Source organism: Stegostoma tigrinum, chromosome 19 (genome assembly GCF_030684315.1).
Source record: "Stegostoma tigrinum isolate sSteTig4 chromosome 19, sSteTig4.hap1, whole genome shotgun sequence".
NCBI classification, from domain to species: Eukaryota; Metazoa; Chordata; class Chondrichthyes; order Orectolobiformes; family Stegostomatidae; genus Stegostoma; species Stegostoma tigrinum.
Window position 1 is genome coordinate 21,444,678 of NC_081372.1, and position 26,192 is coordinate 21,470,869.

The window sequence follows — 26,192 nt, forward strand, 5'->3', positions numbered from 1 at the left end:
AGCTGATTGTTTGGAGGGTGTGATCTCTCCCTCCCAACCTTGTGAAATTTCACCTCAAAGCAGTTCCTCAGAACTCACAACTCGACATCCAGAATTGAAGAGAGACTCAGGGGCAACCATCCTGGATCTCTTCTCCCTTCCTGTAGTTGCTGCAGCTCCACTTACCAGAGAGCCATCCTAACTTACGCTGTGGCTTTTCTCCCAGACTCACAGGGAATCACAGAGGTGTTATGATACTGAAGGAAGCCATTCAGCCCATTGTTCCTGCACTGATTTGTTAAATGTGTATAATTATCTTGTGCCAATCTCCTGCTTTTTCCTCAGACCCATGCACATTATTCACATATAAATAATCATCCTAGCACTCTTGAATATTTCAATTGTACCTTTCACCACATTTCCAGGCATTACATTCCATTAATTCAGAAAATTCTTCCATTAACAGGCTTGACTGCTCATTCTGATCTGTCTGAACTGCCGGAACTGGAAGTAAAATGATAATGTCTTTGCTCTGGGAAAGAATCTTGGCAAAGTCTGTGAAGTAAAACCCGTGTACCCAGCCTGAAAATGGTCATGTTGTTCCAGCATGAACTAAGTGGACAAGATTGTCTCCTTGATGTCAGACAAAGATGAGGAGCAAGCAAAAACACAATTCCTTGGAGCATATCCAAGACGTACAGGTTGGGGAAAGAAGATAATATTAGCTTTGGCTATGATGGATTTGTAGAAATATAGTTAAACATCCTGACAACATTGGATATGAGAGGAACAGGAAGAGAAAAACTGAATTGCACTATGATCATGTTCAGAGTTTGTGGTTTTGGTTAGGGCTCTACAGAGCGATTCAAAATTTTATTGCTTATACAAAAATAGGTGGAATTGTGAATGGTGAAGAGGAAGTAAAGACACTTCACTGTGATTTAAACAAGTTGTGTAAGTGAGCAAATGCAAACAAGGGAAGTAGATAAGTGTGAAGCTGCCCAGAAAAACGGAATGGCAGGTTATTATTTAAATGGTGATGGATGGAGAAATATACAATGACATGTTTATACATCAGTCATTGTAGGCAAGCATGCACATTCAACAAGCAACTAGGAAGGCAAATGGTCTTATTGTAAGAGGGTTTGAATACAGGAGCAAGGATATCTTACTGTAGCTTGGTATAGGATATTGGTGAGACCACACCTGGAGTATTGTTTGCAGTTTTGCTTTCCTTAATTAAGAAAAGATTTATTTGGCATAGAGGAAGTGCAGTGAAGGTTCAACAGACTGATTCCTAGATTGGCAGGTTTGTTGCAAAAAGCGGGAGGCAATGGCATAGTGGTATTATCACTGGACTGTTAATCCAAATACCCAGATATGTTCTTGGCACCCAGGTTCAAATCCCACCACAGCAGACGGTGGAATTTGAATTCAATGAACCATATGGCAATAAGAATCTGGTGATGACCGTGAATCCATTGTCGGTTGTCAGGAAAAACCCATCTGGTTCACTAATATCCTTCAGGGAAGGGAAACTGCTACACCAGGAGCAACACGGTGGCTCGGTGGTTAGCACTGCTGCCTCACAGCGCCAGGGACCCGGGTTCAATTCCACCCTTGGGTGACTACCTGCGTGGAGTTTGCACATTCTCCCTGTGTCTGCGTGGGTTTCCTCTGGGTACTCCAGTTACCTCCCACAGTCCAAAGATGAGCAGGTTAGGTGGATTGGCTAAGCTAAATTGCCCACAGTGTTCGGGGATGTGTAGATTAAGTGGGTAAAAGGAGGATGGATCTGGGTGGGATGCACCAAGGGTTGGTGTGGACTTGTTGGGCCAAAGGGCCTGTTTCCACACTGTAGGGGCTCTAATTCAAGATCCTTACCTGATCTGGCCTACCTGTGACTCCAGACTCACAGCAATATGGTTGACTCTGAACTGCTGGGGAATTAGGGATGGGCAATGAATGCTACCTAGCCAGCAACTGCCTCATCCCAAGAATGAATAAAGGGAAAAAAATTAAGAAAGATTGGGTCAACTGGGCCCAGTATTAACTGCAGTTGAGAATAATGTGTGGGATCTCATTAAGACATTTACAATTCCAACAGGAATGGACAGATGGGATGCACAAATGATGTTTCTCCTGGTTAGAGACTCCAGAACATAAGGTCACAGTCTCAGGATAGGATGGAGGCCATTTCTTCACTCAGATGCAGGTGAACCTGTGGAATTTTCTTCCCACTGAAGACTGCAGAGCCAACTCACTGAATATATTTAAGAAATAAATAGGTTACCAGTGATTAAAGGCATGGGGAGAGCTGAGGAGTCTGGTATTGAGATATAGAGGATATAGATGCTCTGCCATGATCATATTGCATGGCTGATGAGGCTCAATGGGCCAAATGGCCTGTCCATGCTCCTGTTCTCTCTATTTCTAAACAAGACAGAATGGGAGGAGTGGGCACAATATGGGATGGGGCAGTACATTTTCATAAAATAATTTCAAGACCTTCTGGAATCAGGCATCATGAGTATACTGTAAAAACCACCTGTTTGATAATAGTTTTCGGCAGAATTCATTTCAAAGAGTATTGCATCGCATGAATATTTGCCAATCTATCTGCTGTTAACACGCCAAGATGAATGAAGTAATATGTGTGCATTACAGCATGAGTCAGGACCATCTGTTCAAAAAAAACAAAGTGTCATTTCACCTCAGTCGATTTCTCAGGAACTATTTATTTTCTTATTTTTAAAGCTTCCAATGTTAGCATTGCAGATTTTCTGTGTTCTCACTGGTCCCAATAGACAGTCCTGCCAGAGATCACAACTGCTCTGATGACAACTTCCATTCAGGCAGCCATTCAATTTTACCATTGGATGCTGATCTGGTAATGTTTAACTAATGAATTTCTCTTGCCACTTCAAAGTGTGCTGAGAAGAGAAGTGAATTCATAACGTTTCGGTACACGCGTATGATGATGGGCAACAGTAATTTCATTCCCTCATTCTGAACCTTGCCCTGTCAGCAGCTTACTTCTACACTATGAAAGCAATGCTGCTCTCCTGTCTAAACATTCTCTCATTTTCAAGCAAGCCAACTCAGATCCATTTGCAGTGGAGATTAGGTCCAAATTGGCAGTCTGAACGATTACTTTTTTTTATGGAGTCTGGCAATTCCATTATTTCTCCATCAGAATTGTCCCCAGACATTCCCAAGTAACATTTCCAGCTGTTGAGAACAGACAATGAAAAGTCAAAATTTTGTCAATATTTACTATTCTTCATGAAATCAAACAGAAAGCATAATATTAGAAAAATTCAAAGTGATAGTTCCAAGAATTTTGAATTCGTATCTCTAATCTTTTCCCTACTTCCTTCCAGTATTCACCATTGACCTCTTCTGCCAAGGCAATAAGATCATCTATTCCATAGACATCTCCGTAAATACTTAAATATGTAAAGTACAGAATAAGTATTACACTTCGACTTTCAGAATTCCCCATTATAAAAGTGTCAATTTTATTAGGAAACATGTCACTTTCACAGTAGCCCCTGTTGTTTTACCTGAGTTGCTTGAGACCAACGAAAATACCCTCAAACTGCAAACATGACTCAAGCAGTAATTGGGACAGAATCTTATCAGGGCCAGAGTGATGTGGATCTCTAAGTTCACATCTGATTTGCCCCAGGATTTGTTCCAGTTGTGTCAACTTCTCATATCGTCTCCTTAAGATTTCAAAATCTATCTACCTCTTTTCTTAAATACTTTCAGTGATCTAGCCTTATTATTACTCCGAGATTCAGACTTCCACACAAACATGACTCTATGCGAGAAAAATAATTGTTTCACATCTCAGTCTTAAATTATTCTGTAATATATCTCCTTGTTCAAGATTCCCCCACTTGTAGAAACATCTTCGCAATATCTCAGCTGTCAGAATCACACAGAATCTCGTATGTTCCAATAAGATCACCCCTCATTCTTCTAAACAGAAATGAATGCACACCTGGACTGGTTGGTCTTTCTTGGTAAGTCAATCACTTCATTCCAGGAATCGGGCTAGTGAATCTCTTTTGGACTGTCTCCAATGTTAAATAAGGGGTCAAGATACAGTTCCACCAACACCCTTGACAGCTGTAACAAGGCTGTCCTATTTTTAAACCATCCAGCAATAAAGGGTAAAATTCCTTTTGCTTCTTAATTACTTGAAACTTTTGTATGTACAAGAACAACCAAATCTTTCTGTGCTGCACCTTTTTAGAATCCATTTAAATATCAGTCTACTTTTTGATTTTAGCGCATGACCATCGACTTCCCTACATTAAACAACATTCGCCACATTTTTGCCCATTTACTGAACCCATTTGCATCCACTTGCAAATTGCTTATGTCCCCTTTCACAACATGCACACCTATCTATTTTTGTGTCATTAACAAATTTGGATAAATTACTCTGCTCCACCCTCCAAGTCGTTAACAAAGACAGTTAATAATTGAGACTCTAGCTCTGAGCTTTGTGAGACTCCACGAGTTATGTCTTTCCAATCTGAAAAAAACCCATGAATCTTGGCAAAAAAAAACCCGAAGAACTGCCGATGCTGGAAATCAAAAACAAAAACAGAAATTGTGGGAATATCTCAGCAAATATTTGTGGCAGCATTTGTGGAGAGAAAGCAGAATTAATATTTCGGGTCCAGAGACCCTTGTTCAAAAGGAAGAAAGTTCTGGAATCGACACAATAGGAAGTATACGATTGCATTAGCAAGGTTGCAGAGATTTACGAGGATGTGCCTGGGCCGGGGAGTTTCAGACATGAAGAGAAATTAGATAGACTGGGATAACACAGTGTGAGCTGGAGGAACACAGCAGGCCAGGCAGCATCAAAGGAGCAGCAAAGTTGATGTTTCAGGTCACGACCGTTCTTCTGAAATGGGGCCGAAATGGCAACCGAAACATTAACTCTTTTTTCCTTCACAGACGCTGCCAGACCTGCTGAGCTTTTCCAGCAATTCTGTTTTCATTCAGAATATTTAGATGTTTGTTTTTAACTGGTGCAGATTCAATGGGCTGAAGGGCCTTTCCCTGTGCTGAAGACCACAACATAATCACTCTATAATGTGGAGCCTTTCCCAACCTCAGGACATCCAAAAATGCTTTACAGATGATGAAGTATGTTCTTTTAAAGACTAGTCACTGTTTTAATGTCAGTGCAGTAATAGTAATAGAACTGTTCCCAATACTTGGGTACATGTACAACATTAATGTCAATGTGTACTACCTTGTGCTCGAGCTGAAAACAAACAAATCCTACCAGCACAGTGATATGGCAATTTTCCTGTCAACACAAGGTTGAAAGTTTTATCCCCAGAACATCATTAATTGATTTCTGAAAATCCACATAAATTGTATTTTTCAAAGAGCTTCCATCCCAAGCAGTTCCTGTCTGTTAAGAAATCAATCTGTGGAAATCTAAACATGGTTTTCTCTAAAATTAACCTATGTTACCAATTATAGCTAATTGGCGATAATAGAGAGGACTGTTGAAATGGTCTGTCTCAAATGAGACAGGTTCCATTGAAGGTGGGAAAAACTTTGTTACATTAAAGCCGAAATTGTGAAACTGAAAATGGTTGAGGTATTTATTTTCCTCTTATTTGTCCTTGGTGGTCTAATCTAAAAAGTGTGATCTTGTTATAAAATCAGGTTTCTTCCTGAGTTTGTTAAAAGTCAAACGGAGGGAACATACAGAATTGACCTGTTTAGTAGCTAGGAATTCCCAGTTAAGACTGCCCGTCTAAAATCCAGCAGATGTGTTAGTTTGATTCTTAAACAACTTTGCTTCTTTATTCTAATATTTTTCTTTCTCAGTTTCCTGGTTTATAACAAAAATAACAGTGCCTCATCTGTTCTAAAATGTACACAGTCAGGCTGTTAATATACAAGTATCTGCTAAGCAGCCTCTCTCTGTCAAATTGTCAGGATTTGGCCTTTTCACTGCCTCACTCTGAGTTTGATTCCCAATCAGGGAATAATTCTTTAACTAAGTGCAGAGGTAGCGGCCCTAACACTGGGTCAGAACGTCTAGGTTCAAGTTTCAAAAACCCTGGAGGTGTGTCATAATATATTCAAAAAAAATTCTCGAATGGGATTTTGTTGTGCAGTGGTAATGTCCATACCTCTGTGCTAGGATGTTTGGTTTCAAGTCATAACTGCCAGGGTGGTGTGTCATAACAAATTCAAAACACTGATTGAAAATTACTCATAAGTACCTATTGTTACAAAAATGCTTTATAGTTTTGCAGTGTTAAGCACATAGACTAACACAATACAATACTGTGCCTTCTGAACTTTCTTTAAAGTTCAGTATCATGCTTCATAAAAATAATATCTCAATGTAATGTTCATCATATATTACTAATCAAGAAATCCCAGGAGGTTAATTTTCTGAAATCATGATGAATACGATTTAATCTGTGTTTCGCATGAGCTTCATTTATTGTATCATTACTGATGTAATGAACCTGCGATAGATTTACTGTTTAATTTATAACTTAGGTCCACAAGATTCATTCAAAGAATTCTTGTACAGCTTCCAAAATTATGACAAAATGACAGACTTTCAGTTTATTTAAATACTATTATCAATAATCCTTCTCTGTTATTTTTCATTTGAAAAGGAGGTGATCTAATTAATATGAGTGCCATGCCATAATTGCTTCACCTTACAGGTGACAGATGAATTCCTGATGTTTAAAATAGTGAACTGACAGTAACTTAAAAGCTTACGTCCATTGTTGGCAGTTTCTATTCTAACTGATGGTTTATTTTTTATTTTCATTTGTAGTTTTGTTCCCAACTGTCCCTAAAGTGTTGACTCTGTCTATACACAATTGGTCCCCTCAATATTTTGTGTCTATGTCATCGGACATCAGACTGTGATTCAGAAATTCTACTCACAACCTAAACACCAATTTGGCTAGAGTCTTGTATACTAGTAATGCAAATACCTCATGGTATTACAGCAACAAAATTTTAATCTCTACTCATGGTGTTCTTTCCAGAAAATATGAGTGAGCATAAAATCAGCATTTTATCCTTCTTGCTGTTCACCAAGCATCAGCTGATGCTCACATTAATTCAGGAGTGTCTCCCCAGTATTAACCCAATGCTGAAAATAAATGTAGCTTTGGACTTTGATTGTTCAAAATATAATTTTTCCAAAATCTAAGGCTGAATACTGAGGTCACATGTTCATTGACATTATGGCATACTTGCATGAAGACCTTTAATGAAAGATGCGAACCCCTGCACCATTCTGTCACATGAAATACACAAAATAGAGATTCTTGACTCTAAACAGATATTCAAAGTCATATTTTCATTACTATTAATCCGTGGCGGTTACTGTAGGTGGCCTGTGATTATTATATTCCACCATGGGGCTCAATCCCCATTCCAGCTGAAGTAGATTCAGACATGCCCCCTCTTCCTACCAGTGGAGGAAATTAAGGTACTGTACATGGGTTAGACTTACCTTCAACAACAAAAAGAAATACTTCACCAGAAATAATTTATATCTTGAACGCTTTGATGTTTGAAGTATTTGCATTGCAACTATCGAAAGGCACAAATGGTTACAAAAATATTGTCAATTTCTGCACAATGATAGTCACCCACACAAATAACTTAGAACACAATAAGGACAAGAAAATAAAAAATTCTAAATAGCCAAAAGTCAAAAGTTCTACATAGAATGATGAATAAACTTTTAACTAACAATTTAAAAGACCTTTTGAAGACTTTTGCTTTTTTGGGGACGATAACTAAAATGGAAGTGGAATTATTACAACTGCAATGTCAGGAAAATCAAGTGCAGCCTATTGTTGAGCTATTACTCTTTAAAGCTGTAAGAGGGAGAATTTGGGACTGAGCAGCACTGAAAAGCTTTCAAGTTAGGGAAATCCCTGCTGATAACAGCCCTCCTATCAGTTGAGTTGCAAAGTGCTAAAGCACTTTAAGTAAAGGTTGCTGAAGAAAAGCATCCCTCACTTCCTCTCTCTCCATGTGGAGAAAGACAGATAAAACAAGAAAGATTGCTAGAAAGAATTCTAAAATAAGAGAAGTCCAGGTCTACATGAGCAAATTTCAAAGCAAAGATTGACCAACAGCCTCCTGACAACACAATCTCACCATTGCGGTAAAATACTGAGGCATGATTATCAGCACACTCTTTCCAGTTAAGTTGTGATAGTAGAGTTAAGTCATGTTTCTGACAAAATGTGAAAACAATACCTACATATTCTTCTTTCCGCTGGCATTGATACAAATACATTGACGTGAAAGATTAGCAGCAATGCACTGCTCTCATTACTTAACCAAAGGCAATATGCCTAAGACTAGAGGTATACTGTTAACCTGTAAAATTCAAATCAATGCAAGACTCACATGTAGTCAAAGTAATTTCAGCTCATTTTTACACTCCTGTTCAGGATTTAAGAAAACACTTGTCTTTGATAAGCATGTCATTAGATCATAAGAAGTAGGTGTAAACATAGACCATTTATTCTTAGGAGCCTGCTGTGCCATTCAATAATCTGATAATGGCTTTATCTCCACAATCCTTGACTCCTTTGTTGATTAAAAATTTTTCTTGAATAACATAATGAATGATCTGGCCTTTGCTGCTCTCAGAGAAGAGAATTCGAAAATTGAGAAACTCTGAGTTTAAACTGCTCCCCATCTTCATCTCAAATCGAGACTTTACATTTTTGAAGACTGCCCCATAATTCTGAATTCCCTTACAAATAGAAGCAGCTTCCTAGTATCCATTCTGAGAAGCTCCCTCAGAAGCTTATATATTTCAAATGGGATCACTTGTTTTCTACTGTATAGCCTTTCCTCTTAAGGCAATCTCTTCATTCAGAAATCAGCCAAGTGAACCTTCTCTGAACCGCGTCCAATGCAATCCCTCTTTAAGAAAGGAGACCAAAACTCTACGCGACACTCCAGATGTGGTCACATTAAGGTCTTGAGCAGCTATAGCAATACTCTACTTTTATACTCCATTCCATTTAAAGCTAATCTTTCTCTCATCTCTTCAAGCTTTTTTTTCAACTGACCCTTCCCATAATCTTTTTTGACATTTAGCACAACCACCAAACACAGACATATCCATATCATTTTATTCTGTTCTTCCCTCTGACTTAAAGAAATGGAGGGACATAAAGGGTAAAAAAAAATCACTCTTTATAGTCCCTTGCTTCACCAGGCATAAATGAAGATATATCATATAGTCTCCTACTCTAACACATTTAATTCTGTATTTTTCATATATTTATGGCTGCATTTTAGCCGTTTCTTTTGTTTTACAATATTTCTGACTGAGATATATTTGGTTGCTATCACTGCTATTGTCCATGTGGCCATTTAATTCCTTTCTTTTTCAAGTAGAGAAAGAAGACAATGAAAGAAGGTGTTAAAGGCAGGATCAGTTGTACCAGAGGAGAAGTATTGCATCCATCCCTCCCAATGCAGCTATGTCTACATAAGGAGTGACACCTATTGGAGAAGGTCTGAGGAAAATGGCCTCATCAGTGAATTGTGCCATCTGCTGGAATTTGCATCACAGACAAGTTTCACCACAGGGATGGAATCGATCATGAATCAAGGTCAACAAAGCATTGAGTGGTTGGCCTCAGGCTCATTCTGAACTGTGACAGGGGCCAGGGGTCACATCAATTAATCAACGAAGAAGATACAAGCAAATCTCTGACAAACATCCTCATCATTTTTCCATGGCAAAACAGCAACAAATTCTGAGGGCTACTGCTATTTTTTGGAATTCTGCAAAGCTCAGGGCAATATTATTGGTACCCCTGTGGACATCTATACAAAAATAAACAAAAATGTCTTCAATAGCTTTGCAGTCCATCAATGTACACAGCAGTCACAGTTCTTCAATCCTAAGTTGATTGCCTGTGACTGAGTTATTTGAAGAAAAAGCCATCCTGGAACGATGGTTCTTTTAGGAAACAGAGGCCACCATCTTTGACTCTCCTTAAAAAAACCAACAGCAATTTACATTAGTCGAGCACCTTTAATGAAATCGAACATCCCAAGTTGCTGCACAAGTGCATTAAAGTAAGACATGTAACCACTTAAGAAGATGTTGTCAGATGATCAAAAGCTTAGTGAAGAGGTAAGTTTTCAGGAGTGCTTTAAAAGGAGAAAGCAGTGTGTAGAGGTGGAAAAATTTAGGGAGGATATGCCAGAGCTTGGAGCATAGGCAACTGAAGAAGTGGTAACCAATGGTCAAGCAATTATATTATCACACAGAACGCACACGAAGCCAGAATTTGGTGAGCACATGTATCTCAGCAAAATATGGGATTGCAGGAAATTACAGAGACAGGATGGCCAACAAAGGAATTGAAAACATTCGAATTTTAATCTCAAGGTGTTGCTTGACTCAGAGCAAATATAGATCAGCAAGCACATGGATGTCAGGGAAATGGGACTTGCTGCAAGTCATGATACAGGCAGCAGAGTTTTAAAGAATCTTAGATGTACAGAGGGTAGAATATGGAAAAGCAGCCATAGATCATTGCAATGTTCAAGTACAGCAACTAACCAAAGATAGTACAAGGAGTGTGTCATCAACAGGTTCACTACTCAGCATACAGTTGGCAGCCTTTGCAGCAACTCAGATCCTTTCATGGATTTGGGCGAGCAAATGTTATAGTCTAATCCCACTGTGCCTCTGTCATTACTGTTGTCACTTGTATGCATCTTAAATTTATCATCGAGAAAAGCCCAATGAGGAATGTAGGGGAAGATGTCTTGAGTATACTTACAGGTTTCCTCTTGAAGACAGAAGCCTGTTTAGATTTGGCTGCGTGCAACTGAGTATACATTTAACATATTTAGCTTTGGTGTAAAAGTTAAAGTATGAATGAGATTTAAACACATCTTATGCTGACTTCCCATCAGAAACAATAATTTACACTGTCCTATCACCTGCAACAATATGTAAACATTGGCAAGAGCAGGATTGTCTGTGGTAAATAAAAATATAGACTTAGAATCAAAGACAGCTAGGGAGGCCATTCCAAAGTGAAAGGTTAAGTCAGTGCTCACTGTCAAAGATGCAAGAGAAGGAATATGGGGGGATATAATGGAGACTATGGATAAAAGAACAAAAATATGGGAAAGGACACTATCATTGAAATTATCATTGAGGATGCCAAATGTTTTGAAATTGTAAACTGGTGTAGGGAAATAACACAGCAGATTGGCAAAGGCAAGGATGATAGGAAATTGGGGCCTAATTTTTCTTGCTGTGAAGAACTAAAGTAGAGAGGCCAGCCTGGAGCGTTTGGAGCATTTGGGCTAACTTTGGTCTCTCTTTTATCAAGAGGAATAGTGACCAACTAAGACTAAAGTGTCAAAATTAAGTTCACTTCCAACTTCTCACCTGAGACTTGCTCAATGTCATTATCAAATGAATCTTGGTATAGGCGGCCAACAAAGCTGTCAGCATCAAGTAAATTGACATCCAATGAGAATGCTTGCATGACATGTGCCAAAGGCAAAAATCAACTTCACGGCTAGCAATTTTGACCCAACTGTGAAACACTGGTTTTATTCCCTCACTTAATATTCCTCTCCTTTGACATCACTAGAGAGTAAGGCTGACAAGGTACAAGATCAGAACTACACCTTATCCAATCAGCTTCACAATGGGCAGATTAAGTTACAATTAGCTCCATTGAGCTTTAAAGTACGAATAAAAAATCAGTAGCAGTAGGTATGAGCTAAACATAAGAAGTAGGAACTGGAGTAGGCCATTTCGACAATCAAGCCTGCCCTGCCATTCTTGGAGATCAGAGTTGATCCGCTCCAGGCCTCAACTCCTATTTTGTTCCAGCCTCTCATAGCCCCTCAACTCTTCCATATTGCAAAAATATATCTATTTCCTCCTTAAATACATTCAGTGATCCAGCACAACTCTTTGGGATACAGAATTCCAGATATTCACCACCATCTGCGAGGAGAAATTCCTTCAGATTTATGTTTTAAATAGCTGTCCCCTTTTTCAGTAAATATATCTCCTATTACTGGAGACATCTTCTCACCATCTACCCTGTCAAGCTCTGTCAGAGTTTTTTATTGTTTTTATTCTCTTGTGGGACATGGGCATTATTGGCTGGCCAGCATTTATTACCCTTTCAAGGTGCCCTTGAAAAGATGGTGGTGATTCTTCTAAACTCTAATGAATAAAGCCCTGACATGTTTAACCACTCTTATCTAATCAATCTCTCCATCTGAAGAATCAGTCAAGTTAATTTCATTGAAACAAGAATCATATAATCCATAGAGTACAGAAAGAGGCCACTTAGGCCATCGAAACCACACCAACCCTTTGACAGCGTCCCATCCAATTTGCTTAACCCTCCACTTCCGATGACTAACCCACCTAGCTTGTACATCCATGGATATGATGGGGAAATTTAGCATGGCCAGTCTACCTAATCTTACATGACCTTGGACTGTGGAAGGAAACCAGAGCACCCAGAGGAAAGCAATGCAAACATGGAGAGAATGTGCAAACTCCACACAGACAGTCACCCGTGGCTGGAATAGAACCGGGGTCTCCAGCACTGTGAGGCTGCACCACTAACCACTGAGACACCATGCCACCCCATAGATTCCCTAGGATCTCTTCTGAACTGCCTCCAAAAGGATAGAGACAGGTGTTGGAGCAAAGCAAAAGTATTTAGGTGTCTGAGTACATTGATAATTAAAACTAGCACAGAGCAATAAAACATTATTACGAACAAGTGAATGCGATATTGACCTTAATGTCAAAGGGATTGGAATTTTAAAGTGTAGACGGACATGATTCTTGGTCAGAGCCCATCTAGAAAACTATGCTCAGCTTTTTGCACCAAACCTCAAAAGAACACATCTGTACTGAAGAGGTGAACCAGATCCATGAGGATATCATGAGTGAAGCAGTTAGCTGATGAGGCAGGTTATTGTAACTTTGGCTGCTATTCCCTTGCGTTTAAAAGCTGAGGGGCAATTTAATCAAATTGTTTAAAATAGTAACAAAGCAAATTAATAAAATGTTTCCTCTGGTATAATCTTCAAAATTGATAGGTTTTTTTATCACTAAAGCATCAAGGGATATGGTGCAAAGGTGAGTAATTGAAATTGAGGTACAGTTCAGTCATAATCAAGCTGAATGGTGGAACAGGCTCAAGGGACTGAATGGTAAATTCCTCTTCCTATATAAAGTTCACAACAAAATTTAGAGAAGCTTGCGAACTTCCATGAGAAATTAACAACTGTTATAAAATAAAAGGGATCTAAGTGCCCTACAAATACATTGAGAAGTCAGAGCATGTGAAATAATTTGCTAGCTGTGGAAAGTAAAGATTCAACTGCATTAGACATTGAATACTAAAAGGAACCAAAAGAGAATAGAAGAAATAAATGCATCTATTGCTTAAACCTATCACTTAAATACCTACAATGTCTATTGTACTGACAGTTCTATTCCATATGAACAATGCAGTGATCTCATACAGCCTTACTAGGATTACCTCTGCAACAATTCACATACCTTGAATGCCCATCTTTGATGTGCTAATGGTTGATTCTCAACTATCAGAAGCAACTTCTGGGCCTTATTCAAATGGAGTTATGTTTAAAGCCTTAACAAAGATGAGTGTATTACGTAGATGCATTTTATCCATATGCTGTCAATGCTCTGGAACCTAAACTGATGTTCTTTCTAAATAAGGTGACTGTTAGGTTTCAGTAGGAACCTCTTGCAGCTTGTATGCCCCACTGGAGTCTGGTATGCATGGTTATCAAAGTCAGAACTGTGAGGTTGCATCAAGACCTAGTTTGATGGAACTGTATGCAGGAAACAAGCAACACTTTGTAGCTAGCAAACTTGTCCATTTCTCTGTTGAACAATTTTACTAAATTCCCAAAATAATTGCAATTATAAAGTAGGGGAAGGAGTCAAAAGTATAAAATTTCAAAGCAGTTAAACAAATGCTTCCTAATGGCTTAGTCAATGAGGGTAAGCTATATTGACAAAGTATGTCCAGGAAGTTATTTGATCTCACCTGGGCGTTATAACTGATCACAGCAGCTCCAATTTAAAGAGGTGAAAAGCAGCGGGATTTGCAAACACTATCCCGCAGTGCCCTGCTGGAACATTGCTTGGTGAGAAACAAATTGAATAGTTTACAAATGACCTGAATATACACACTGGTTGTGCTCACACTTTGGGCAGGGTACCAGAAGTTACCTGTCAATCAGTACTTGTCAATACTTTAAGAAAGAAAACTAACAAGGAAGGAAAAAACACACAATCTTGTTTTACTTATGGACTGTAGCCAATTCTTTTAGGGTGGAGGGATGTGGACTAAGCTTATGGAGAAGAGTATGGAACACATTCACAGAAATGATGACAGGAATGAGAAGCTGTTTGTCTGAAGAAGAAATATGAGAAAATGAAGGTTGATTTTAACTTGGCCCACCAAGGGATAATAATTACCAGTGGGGATAATTGTTTGACCATTAGCCTCTGCACATGTTACTTTATCACAGCTAATTTTCAAAGTTTCTTGTCGTTGCATCTGTGGAAGTGCAAACAAAATAGTGTGATCAGAAAGTTTTGACACACATCGACCTTCATACAGCAGTTCAATCTCAACGTACGTCAGAAACAGCAAATTCCTGTGCAAGTGTATTCTTTGGCTCTTGCATTCTCAGTGATTGCAGGAGTTATGCTGCTGTCAGTTTGATACACATTCATTTAAATCCCAAATTGGCCATCTGGTTTAGGCTCAGTAAAACCTAGCAGTTGTAAAGAATTTGATGAACCTTTATTACACATCTGTAATAACTGTGTTTGGCACTCTCTCAGAGGAATGCACGTTGGCCTTCTGAATATAAATCAACTCTGGACATTGATTTTTAGAGAAGAAAAGCTCAGCAATAATACTGAGCACTGTCAGTGTACATTTTCACTGAAACCTTCATTGTAATGCAGAAGTCAGAAAACAACTGAGGACCTAACCCTAAGCTGGTTACAAATTGGGCAGTGCAAGACCCCTTCAGGAAAATTATCTCATGTTCCCACATTTCCAATTTTTTAAATGTGTCAATTAGCAGCAGACTCTGCTTGTGTATGTAGAACCACAAACACTGAGCTCCCTCTTGGCCAGAGGAGTTAGATTCACAGCCAGACAATATAAACTCACAGCTGCCAGCTGTAAGCTCGGTAGCTAGAGTATAACCACAGCCTTAAACACCAACCGTGAAACACGACTCCCAAGAGTTATCGATTATTTTTCATTTCAGAACATGTCCATTGCCCTAAAGCCCTTTTGATTTTTGGGACAGTCCAGTCGATGCTCATTTGTCCTTCCCACCTCTGGAAATTTCAGGTGATTAACCATGTTGACAATGCCCTCATTAAAAGTTTGTATATGGCATGCACATGTACAGGATGAGGTTTGATCATGATGTGCTGATAATCAAAAAGAGTTGCAGCTGATGGTTACAGAGACAAAGCTGGCACATTTCAAACAGTTTCACGCATGTGAGTAGTGAAACCTAATGTGCTTTGTTTACATGATTGGCATTCTGAATAGAGAGCTATCTACGAAATAACCCTGAAATTTCTTCCTTCCTTAGAAGCTCAAGGTTTGTTTCATTAACTTTCATTTTATTACAAATTTCCAAGGAAATGATATCTTTAATGCTTAGTCACATGCATCACCAAAAGAATGCAAATTTCAAGAATGGAGTTAGACCAGCGTTTAATAGAAGATCCCAGTGAATGTGCCTTTTGGCCAAACATCCTTTCATCTAAATAGTATTATCGTTTTATTTCTTTGACAGCACATCCTCAAACCTGCAGCTCTACCAGGTCAAAGGACTTAGAGTAGAATACAGAATAGCCTTTATTGTCACTGATGGGAACACCATCACCTTCAGGATTCCCTCAAGTCCCACATCTTTCTGGCTTAGATATGTATAAAAATTCTTTCTATAATCTGGTTGATTTCCTGGAACTCCCCGTTTACCAGCACTGTGGGAGCATCAACGTTATACAGGACTTCTGTGGTCAGAAGGCAAATCGCTACCACCTTCTGAAGAATACTTGGGGATTGACAAAAAATGCTGTCATTGCCAGTAACACCCACATCCTCATAAAGATTTAATTTCATCTGAAGGATAAATTAACACCTCTTTGAAAACTGAGTCAATAGAGATCTTTTTTCCCAAAAATATTGTTATTATAAATTTTGTAAAAGAATTGACAAAATTTCAAATTTTACATTGCGTTGATTAAAATTTGACTCCACTTCTTTGAATATATAATGTAGTGTTCTGAGATGCCTTGCCAACTGAAGGTATATTAATTCCATACCTGGCATGTCACACATAAAGCCTGAGTGGAGTTTTGCATGAGTTTTGCCCATGAATGACCTAGAGTGACAGACTGTGACGGTGCTGTTGAACTTTTATGGTGGCTGCATCTCTCAGCACATGGTCCTAATATTGAACCTTGCCAGTGGGCAGTATGGTAGCTCAGTGTTTAGCACCGCTGCCTCACCATGCCAGGAACCCAGGTTCAATTCCAACCTCAGTCTGTGTGGAGTTTGCATGTTCTTCCTGTGTGTGGGTTTCCTCCTACAGCCCAAAGGTGTCCAACTAGGTGAATTTGCCATGCTAAATTGCCCATAGTGTTCAAGAATTCGTAGATTAGGTGGGATATATCAAGATGGGGGTGGGTCTGGGTGGGATGCTGTGAGGGTTAGTGTGGACTTGTTGGGCTGAAGGGCCTATTTCCACATTGTAGGAATTCTATGATTTGGTCAGGGATACTGCTTGACCACCGTTCACTGAGCTGATGGTCTTCCAGCAGTAGTTGATACATAAACTATGAAGATCTGCAATACGTAACTTTCAATTTAATGTATGTTTTACACTATACTATAATTACTGTTGTGAGACTCGATTATTGTCAGGAGTCCAGAAGGTAATATCTGAAATGTTGACTTTCCTTTCCTCCAGTTACTGCTTGGCTTGTTGTGTTCTTCCAGCCTCCTGTTTGTCTGCTGGAGATTAACGTCGACCCCCAAACAAAAAATCTGCAACTCTTCGCAGAACGTCTTTGCAATGGCACATTCTAGAAGAAAATGAGAGACGATTGTTACTACAGAAAACAAAAAAAATGGCCTGTATTGTTTGAAATTAGATTGCAAGTAGTAACAGTTCTTTAATATCGGTGGAAATGAGCCGATTTCCATCAGTCTGGGCAGTGTGTGTGTCATTTGAACAGAAATAGCTGGCGAAACTCAGCAGGTCCGGCGACAGCTGTTGAGAGAAAACCGAATTAACGTTTCGGGTCCAGTGACAGTTCTGAACACTAAACTCTGTGTGTGTGTGTGTGTGTGTGTGTGTGTGTGTTTGATTTCTAATTCAATAGCACTAGTTTAACGTTCAGAAAGGTGCCTTTATAACCGCCCAGACTCTGTAACTTAAATAGTTTGGCTCTGATGTTTTCATCACCGACCAGGCCGATACTCAAATGTCAGTATGATCACGCAAGCCAGGGGGTGTGTGCGAAACAGTTCCCGGGCGAATAGCTCGGGGCTAGACTCCTGTCTGTACTGCATCAGAGAACGCAGCATCCCCGAGTGGCGATGGGATGTTATGAATATTTGGGTACCCTCTCCCTGTCTGAGACGGTATAATATTTCTACCTGCTTCCGAATGAATTGTAAGCAAACATTAGGGCAGTGACTCTCCGAGCTTTCAGGCTGCAATGAGAGATCTCACAATCTGAACAATTTCTGACTGACACATTGCGTTCCGATCATTCCTCGCTTGCTGGTTCACAGTATTCCTTCCAAACTTTAGCTTTCCCTTCACATTACAGCCTTGGTAATTATTTCTTCCGTTTCCCACCCCCCCCCCCAACCCAAGCAGCCAAACTGCGGTTGTAGTGCGCACTGCGGACAGTGTTTAACGGAAGGGGTGATTGGAACCTGAAACGTTAACTCTGATTTCACTCTACAATGCTGCCAAACCCCGCTGAGCTTTTCCAGCAATTTCTGTTTTTGTTTCTGATTTCCAGTATCCGCAAGTTATTTCGCTTTGTTAAAAAGAAATAAATCAGTCTGACTAACCTGTCTAATTAAACTGGGACCAGGAGCTGTGCCACTGCGCAACACAGCCCCCATTCCAACCTGCCCCGCGTCGTGGAAATGTCCTTTCACCCTTTCCTCTTGCCTGGCATGTTATTAGATAATCCAGTAGTGTGAGGTAGTGTTTTGAAATATAAAATCACCTTCCACCTTCTTTCTCACTCTCTAGCCCAGAAATATCTGCCGCCTAACAACCCAATCTTCAGCATCAAATAAATAAAAACATGCTTGCTGAGTGAGCAGACTGTTTAATCTGTCGAAACCCTTTATTCTTAACTTCTTGCCCCCTCTCCCCTTTCGAGTTGGATTACATTTCTGCAAATTTGTTCGCCTGCGGTTTCTCTCCCTTTAATAATCTGCAATTAAACGGGAAGGTACAGAGAGGAGGGCGCTGTGAGCCTGCTGCAGAAGGGCTCTAAAACCGGGGAATATCTGTGCTTGAAATGAGTCAGTCATTCCGAGGGGATCAGAAGTTTGGCTCGTGCCCCATCATGGTAGTGAGGGTTACTCGTCACTGAGGGGCTCGTTGAATCTTGGAGAAGGAGGGAGGAAGGCAGGATGACTGCTCCCTCATTGGCAGCGCTGTGAGGATAGGAGGGGTTGGGGGGGGGGTTGCCATTGAACTAAATATTAACGGAACGCCCACTTTTGCACGGGTCCGCTCCTTCTTGGAAGTGGAGGTAGACGCGATCAGCGCTGACAACAGAGAGCTGGAAGCGTGTGGCTCATCGCTCGCCTCCCCAACCAACAGCCCGCACCATCTCACATCTCTGAGTTGCTGACCTGTCGTCTCTGAAAACTAGGACTCTCCCTGCACACCCTTCTCTCTCTCTCTCTCCCCACCCCACCCTCTGCACTCTCTCCTTAACGCTGGCCCCAGTGACACCTGTGAACTCTGAACCGGACCACTCAATTTTGGCAGTGAATTCCGCAAGCTTGCATCTTCTTCTTCTTCACCTCCACAACCCCCAACCGCCCCGCCGTTTGTGGGGTGTGAGTGAAGAGGCAGTAAGTTGCAGATTGCCCTCAGTGAGGCTCTCACCATGCTGGAAAACACGGCGGGCTCTGGCCCAGTCATCCTACCTTGTCTGCTGCTGACCACTATCCTCCTCGCTCTGATTGATGCCAAGGGCGGCTTCTACACCCCTTACCGATACAACCTTTTCACCTCAGGGTCTAGCCCCAGCCTGAAAGGAGCGGGACGAGTCTCCGGCCGGCACAAGTGAGTCCCTTTTTCAGCTTTGCTCAAGTCAGTAATTCTTCAAACCGCCCGCAGTGTGAAGCTTCCACATATTTGATGTAATTTTTATGCATAATGTTGCTTTTCATTATTTGCACGCCAAACGCGACGGGCAGCAATGTGCACTTCTGATTTATTTCCACCTTCACAAACCGTATTTATATACTCTATCTCCTGATCGATTTAGAAAGAGCACAGTTTTATGCATCATAGAAAATTGCACGTGCTTTATTTTTCGCAAGAAAACCTCGTTGTTATCAAATCCGTGCCTTTGTTCAAAGTTTCCTTTCTGCGAGGTGGGGAGGAGAACTGGCATCTAGTGTTGCTGCTGTAAATTGCTGCAGTTACTGAGACAGAGGGAACAAAAATAAATGTTTTTTTTTAACTGCAGGAACTATTGTGCTTATATTGTGAAGAAAAATGTCACTTGCACAATGCAGGACGGGACAGATACCTATGTGAAAGCTGAGTACCGCCAGTGTGCTTGGGGCCAGCTGAAGTGTCCAGGAGTGGTCATGTAAGTCTTCAAAACCCCCCAAACTGTGCGCCAACACCACATCAGTAACACAGGAGGCGTCCGAGAGGAAACGGGCTGCTAATTTGCAATTACAGTTCATGGTGTCTGTATATTTGTTCCCAGTCTAGAGGTGCCTGCGAACGCTGTAGACATTTCTTTTAAATAAAAGACCTTGTCGCAGTAAAATGCGCTATCCAGATTTATGTTTTTTTTGTACGGGACCCTCAATCTATCGGGGGGGTGGGAAAGATTTTAATCTGGGAAAAATCATTTTAAGTTGGAAGCAGTGACTTTTTTCCAATTGCGCGTCGCCTTTAAACAAAACCACAAGTGATTTTTCATGGTTTCAAAATAAACCTAGGGTCGCTTCACGTGCACAAAAGAATACCAGCTTTAAATGACTGCTTTTGTGCAACATTCAATGGAGGATTGCGCCGAATGCTCTGAGCTGATTAAAACTTGATGGTTGAATGTTCCTAGCTTAATATTACTGAGTGTGTTCGCATCCTGTGAAAATTAATACACTCGACTATTTTAAAAAGCGGGATGGTTTGCGTACGTTGATATAACAATTTGAGACAGTTGCCCTAAATTGACAAAACATCATGAAATAAGATTCTGAGAAGCTGCACTGCTGAGGGAAAGGAAACTTTCTGTGCAGTGGCGCCGTTCTGCCATCTGCTGGTCAGTAAAGGACTGCCGCGCGTCCTCAACTCCAATACCCAATCTCAGAAAATGCCAGGTATTTTTCATCGGAAAATACCTTTGACGGCTTTAATGATATTGATATGATTTAGCACCACAATTACCTATTTAAATGTCATTACATTCAATTCTTGCTAGAGGTCGCATTGAACAAAGACTCCCACTTAAGACTGAACTTGAAAGAGTAAATCATGTTCCCTGGCACATTTAATCCGCTATAGTACAGTCAAAACAATATTTTGACGGAGAAAGGTGGAGTTTTCTAATTGCGTTAGCTTTGTTGGATACGCCAGAGAGAGACACGAAAAACGATTTGATCACTTTACAGGTAGGAGGTTAACTGGAGACATTCAAAAATTGTGAAGGATTTTCATGAAATCAAGAGATGTTTTAACTGGTGAGTAGACCAGTAACCAGAGCACAGATTTAAGCTCATTGGCAAGAATTAGAAGGGGTAATTATGAAAAAATAGCTTTTTTATTACACTTGCAATGCACAGCCTGAAAGGGTGCTGCAAATGGTGTACAATTCACAAAGGAATTGGACCTTACATTTGGTAAGAATAAAAAAAATGCAAGGCTATGTGGAGCAACATGTATAAAAGTGGAATGATTATGATGACTTTAAAGAAACAGCTAGACATATTGGGTTGTTTGGCCTGTTCCATATTATAGGACTCAATCATTTGCTTGTCTAATACAAGAGGACACTGTTACCTAAACAGGCATATCTTTCAAATCGTAAGGACACCAGTAGGGTGGCATCATTGTCATGAGGGTGGCATTCCAGTTTACAATGAGACAGCTTTCAATTGAAAGGCAAGGATAGTGCATATGCTGGCAAACATAGACTGGCACTAACAGTGCAGCAGTTGATGATCCACCAGGTATTAACGTAACCAGTGAATGAGATGCAAAATATAAGAAGCATATAAGGTCATTGTTTTGGCCAGGTTCTGTTACTTGCATAGCTTCTTCCAAAAACTGAGCAGATGCTACCACACACTCCAAAGAATGAAGGGCAGCTGCTGTTGAAATGCAGGTTGGCTACTAGTGCAAGTTATGCTGCAGATGTTACATCTGCTGTAGCAGAAATTTACACAATGTGTTTTCTAGTTCAGAGGTTTTTTACCTACATAACTGTAAAGAAAACAAATAATTTGTTATGTCAGATGCTGTCAGCAGTATAGTAATATCAATCTTAATAGGAGTAATTCCATATCCCAGATTATACAAACAATAGTGTCTACCTTAGCATCAATGTAAATCAAAGTTATAGTGGTTTATGGTTTCCTGTATTGATAGCTACCAGGGAAATTATGTAACAGTTCCTTGTGGTATTGTTATAATTTATTGTTTGCAGTATTAGCAGTAATGAGTTTCGGTCATACTTAGTGCAGTTATTCTCATGGCCACTTTTCAGCTCAATGTCCAATAAACACAGTAACTAGTAGCTGAAGAAGTGTCTGGTGTGTTCCTTACATTGTTGTTTGCTGATGCCATTTATGTATTCTGTGAAGTTAAACATTTTTATGTCTGATGTAAAGGAGGGTGGAATATTTTCATGTCTAAACTAGTGAGAAGTATATGTTCCCTAGATGAAGGGAAGATCCCTGGATACATAGTTAGGTAGTCATATTTGGACATTTCTTCATTGGCATGGTACTGATAGTTGGTTAGTACACCAATAGTATTGCGTGAAGTGTTCTATAAACAGGAGTTAGCTGAGAAAGTATAAAATTAGAATGTTAAAATAGCTAAGGCAGACTTCTCTGACTGATAAGCTGCCATGAAATATTATAATAATAATAATGTTCTTCACTACATCTGTTAAGCATAGACAGCTGCTTGGAAAAGGACATCAAATTGAATTGGGTATGTCTGATTTTGTTGACTCTTATTAAAACTACTAGCTGACTTGGAGTTTCAGATTATCATAGCAATAAAACTGTATTAGGATTCCAGTTTGGCTTCAAAGAAATAACAATCTGAGAGAATACTGCTCACACCTTTAGAATTGTTGGTAACTTTCCAAGAAATTTCACTTTGAACTCCAGCATCAAAACCAGGGCATCCTAAGTAACCATAGATACAGGCCATAATGACCCTGTAAAGAGCATCCTACCTAGGCCCAATCCCCACCTGATCCCACATTTCCCATGGCTAATCCACCTAGCCCGCACAACCCTGGACACTACCGGGCAATTTAGCATGATCAGTCCATCTGATGTGCACATCTTTGGACTGTGGGGGGGAAACTGGAGCCCCCAGAGGAAACCCACACAGGCACAGAGAGAACATGCAAACTCCACACCATCAGTCGCCCAGGCTGAAATCCAACCTGGATCTCTGTCACTGTGAGGCAGCATTGCCAATCACTGAGCCACCATGTCACCATAAATTATGGTGAACAAATCTTCCCAAAGATTTTACCATTAAATTACCTATTGATCCGTGGATCAATTCACTTTAAATACTTAATTCAGAGAAGAAAATTCGTCAGCTGTATTTCTAAAGAAGGGCCCAGATCCGAAACGACAGCTTTCCTGCTCCTCTGATGCTGCCTGACTTGCAGTGTTCCTTCAGCTCCACACTGTGTTATCTCAGGTTCATTTGAAATTAAACTGTTCATTCACTGCACTGTCAAGAAGATGCTGAATTAAAGGGCTGTTTGATCTGGATGCTCAGATTTAAATGGTCTCAGAATACTATTTGAAGATAAGCAGCACACCATTATGTGAAATAAGTTTAGTGACTATGCCAGCCGAATTGAGTGAGGTTGCACTTCAAAATTAATTAATTAGTTGTACATTGCAATGTACTGAGGATATGACAAGCATTACACAAATACCAATTCTATCATATGTACTGCTGTCATTGGAAATTAAAATGTGAAATTTGGATTGTAAAACTGCTTGAGGATGGGTGGTAAGTTTAGTAATGTGAAAATTATATAGTTGTACAGAAGGCAAGATTGCTTTAGCTTTAAAGCACCAACAAGTTCAACCACCATTTTTCGATCCAGAGTCTGACTATCAGAAACCGTCATTATGCAGAGTACTATGTTAGCACATCTTGTAACTGTCTCACAGCAACAATTAGTTGTTAAGTTCCTTGCTGTTGGTTTAAAAAAAACTCAGTATCTTTGTCAATTATGATTGAATTGAAATGATTGCCAGAAGAAGTGACAGATCAATTGTATTATGAACAATGTTACATGCAAATATGCATTATACAAATTTAACAAAATGTAAGTATGAGTCTACACACTAGATTAAGAAGGTTAAAACCCATCAATTTGAATAAACATGAAATGAAGATATTCAATTAGAAGAGATATGGAAAGTCAGGTGCAACATAACCCAGCTCACATTTGTTCTCTGTGTGTTCTCTCACTAACAAAGTTAATAAAAAAAATTGTTTCATTCATTAGGCTATTTTTAGTTGTTTGAGAGAGCTGAATAACAAGTCTGACTTTGAGCCTCAATCAAATGCTGAGGTCTACTTGCCAACTGTCATTTAATTGGGTTATAATAAAGATATTTGAAAGCACAGAATTATGTTCAAAGTTGCTTAGGTATGCTTGGGTCTGAGACACTTTTGCATGTGTAAGCGATCAGCTAGTCATGACCTCCAAATATCAACAAAAATGTTGTGTTACAGGAGACGAGTATTGTATTCTGTATAAGGAAAAATGCAAAAGCATCAATGTAGCAGCTTAAAGATTAGCAGCAAGGGTAATTCATTCTAATAATGAGTTCTACCTGTACGTTATTCAGGATAGTAGACTGATAGATTACATTTTTCATTAAGTGAATTTGATGTCAGGAATAGCTTTCAGAACAGATCTCACATTGTTTCATTCAAAACCCTCATGCAAAATACATCGTAGTTAATGTTTACTGTCTTATGACTAGGCTCTCGACTAAAACTAAACCACTGAAAATTTGTAGACCCACAGCCTTTCCTGAGCCTATTTGTATTTGGGTAAAAGTTCAAAGTAAACAATAACTGACTAAATTGGAAAATCAGGAAAAATGTATGTTTTACACCATTTTCATCTTTGTCCCAACAATTATTTATTACTGATACATTTAAAAATGTCAAATATTAACTTTTCAAATCTTCAGATTGTAAATAACTGTTTGTTGATCAAAAATAATCCTTTCCCCATACAGGTATCGAACATTTTACAAACCCAAATACAAAATAGGATACAAGACTGTTACAGAATTAGAGTGGAGATGTTGTCCAGGATATTCTGGTGATAATTGCCGGGAAGGTGTGACAGGACTGCCTGAACTTGTGCCATCACACCCTGGACCCAGAAAAGGTTATTATGGTAAGTTTTAATTTCATTCAGGAACTTTTTCTATGTTTTATGGAGGTACATAATATTGTTATACATGTCTTTTGGTCCTGAAGCCAGTTACATTTTAATTACAGAGTAATCTTATCTTTTTTGACTGTCAATAATACACTTTTTGTTAATTTGGAATAAACATAAAACAAGACAACCAACTGAGATTTAATTCAGAAATGGCGAAACTCAAGCACTTATAACCCAGCCGAGATAATTTCATTTTTCCTTTTATATATCTGAGTTATTTGAAAAGTTCTCTCTTTGGCGCTGTTTCCTCAATGAGAGGTAAATCCTGAATTAAAACCTGAGATTCTGAAAAGCTAGTGTCCATAACGTGATAACACTTAATGAGTGGGAAACATTTAAGTATTGGTCTAGAATTTCAGACAATGGTGTTGCTATGTTAAAACACACTTGTGAAATATCCCAAGAATCTCATTTAGAATAGATTTTGTCTTTAAAAAGCATTATTTGGGATTTGAATTGAAGGCCCAATCAATGTGTAATACTGCATTCTCTATGCCCTTATGCATGAAAGTTAAAGCTCATACACGTCAAGCTACCCTTTAAAAACATTAGGGTCATTAATTAATATTTTTAAGAGTATATGAATGAATACATTTCAGTTTTCATGCAAATTTTTCTCGTGGCTGTTAGGTCTCTCTTAGGAGAAACATCCAAACTGACTTTTCGAAGTGTAAATAAAACAAACATGATTTTAAACTTTACTCCTCTTAAACTTTCCAGTGTAAATTTACAGCCCGTTTGAATGGGGCATTTGTAAGGAAATTTGGATTTTTCCATCTTTTGCCTGATACGTGAGAACAGCATTCATGAGCAATGGGGGTTTTGCTAATTTGGTCAGCTTTATGTCAGACTGAGCTGTTGTTTTTGTGCAAATTTTAAGTAAATTCCAAGCTATGATGCAGAAATTCTGCTTGATAGAAGCATAAGCAATTCTGATTTTGTTGGATGAACCATTAGTAAAGAATAGATGAACAATCCAATGTTTAAGGTTTGGCATCTTCCCCTGAATAAATAACAGTAGAGGAGAAAACAATGTCACTGCATTTGCATTGATGTGCAACACTTCAGTGCATTTAGGAAGTAAAAGGATAACCCCGAGCTTTGAGCAGTCTTATTC

At 39.4% G+C, this 26,192-nt stretch overlaps 1 protein-coding gene across 2 annotated transcripts in view; it reads left to right on the forward strand.

The window, feature by feature from the left end:
* The first annotated feature begins 18,677 nt into the window (after positions 1-18,677).
* LOC125461645 (EMILIN-3) overlaps positions 18,678-26,192 on the forward strand; it is a 29,809-nt gene continuing 22,294 nt past the window's right edge. For both annotated transcript variants that reach the window (XM_048550599.2, XM_048550600.2), the window contains exons 1-3: positions 18,678-19,446; positions 19,856-19,981; positions 24,864-25,027. In XM_048550599.2, coding sequence (XP_048406556.2) covers positions 19,268-19,446; positions 19,856-19,981; positions 24,864-25,027 — 469 coding nt within the window. In that variant the 5' untranslated portion in view covers positions 18,678-19,267. The remainder of the gene's footprint in view (positions 19,447-19,855; positions 19,982-24,863; positions 25,028-26,192) is intronic.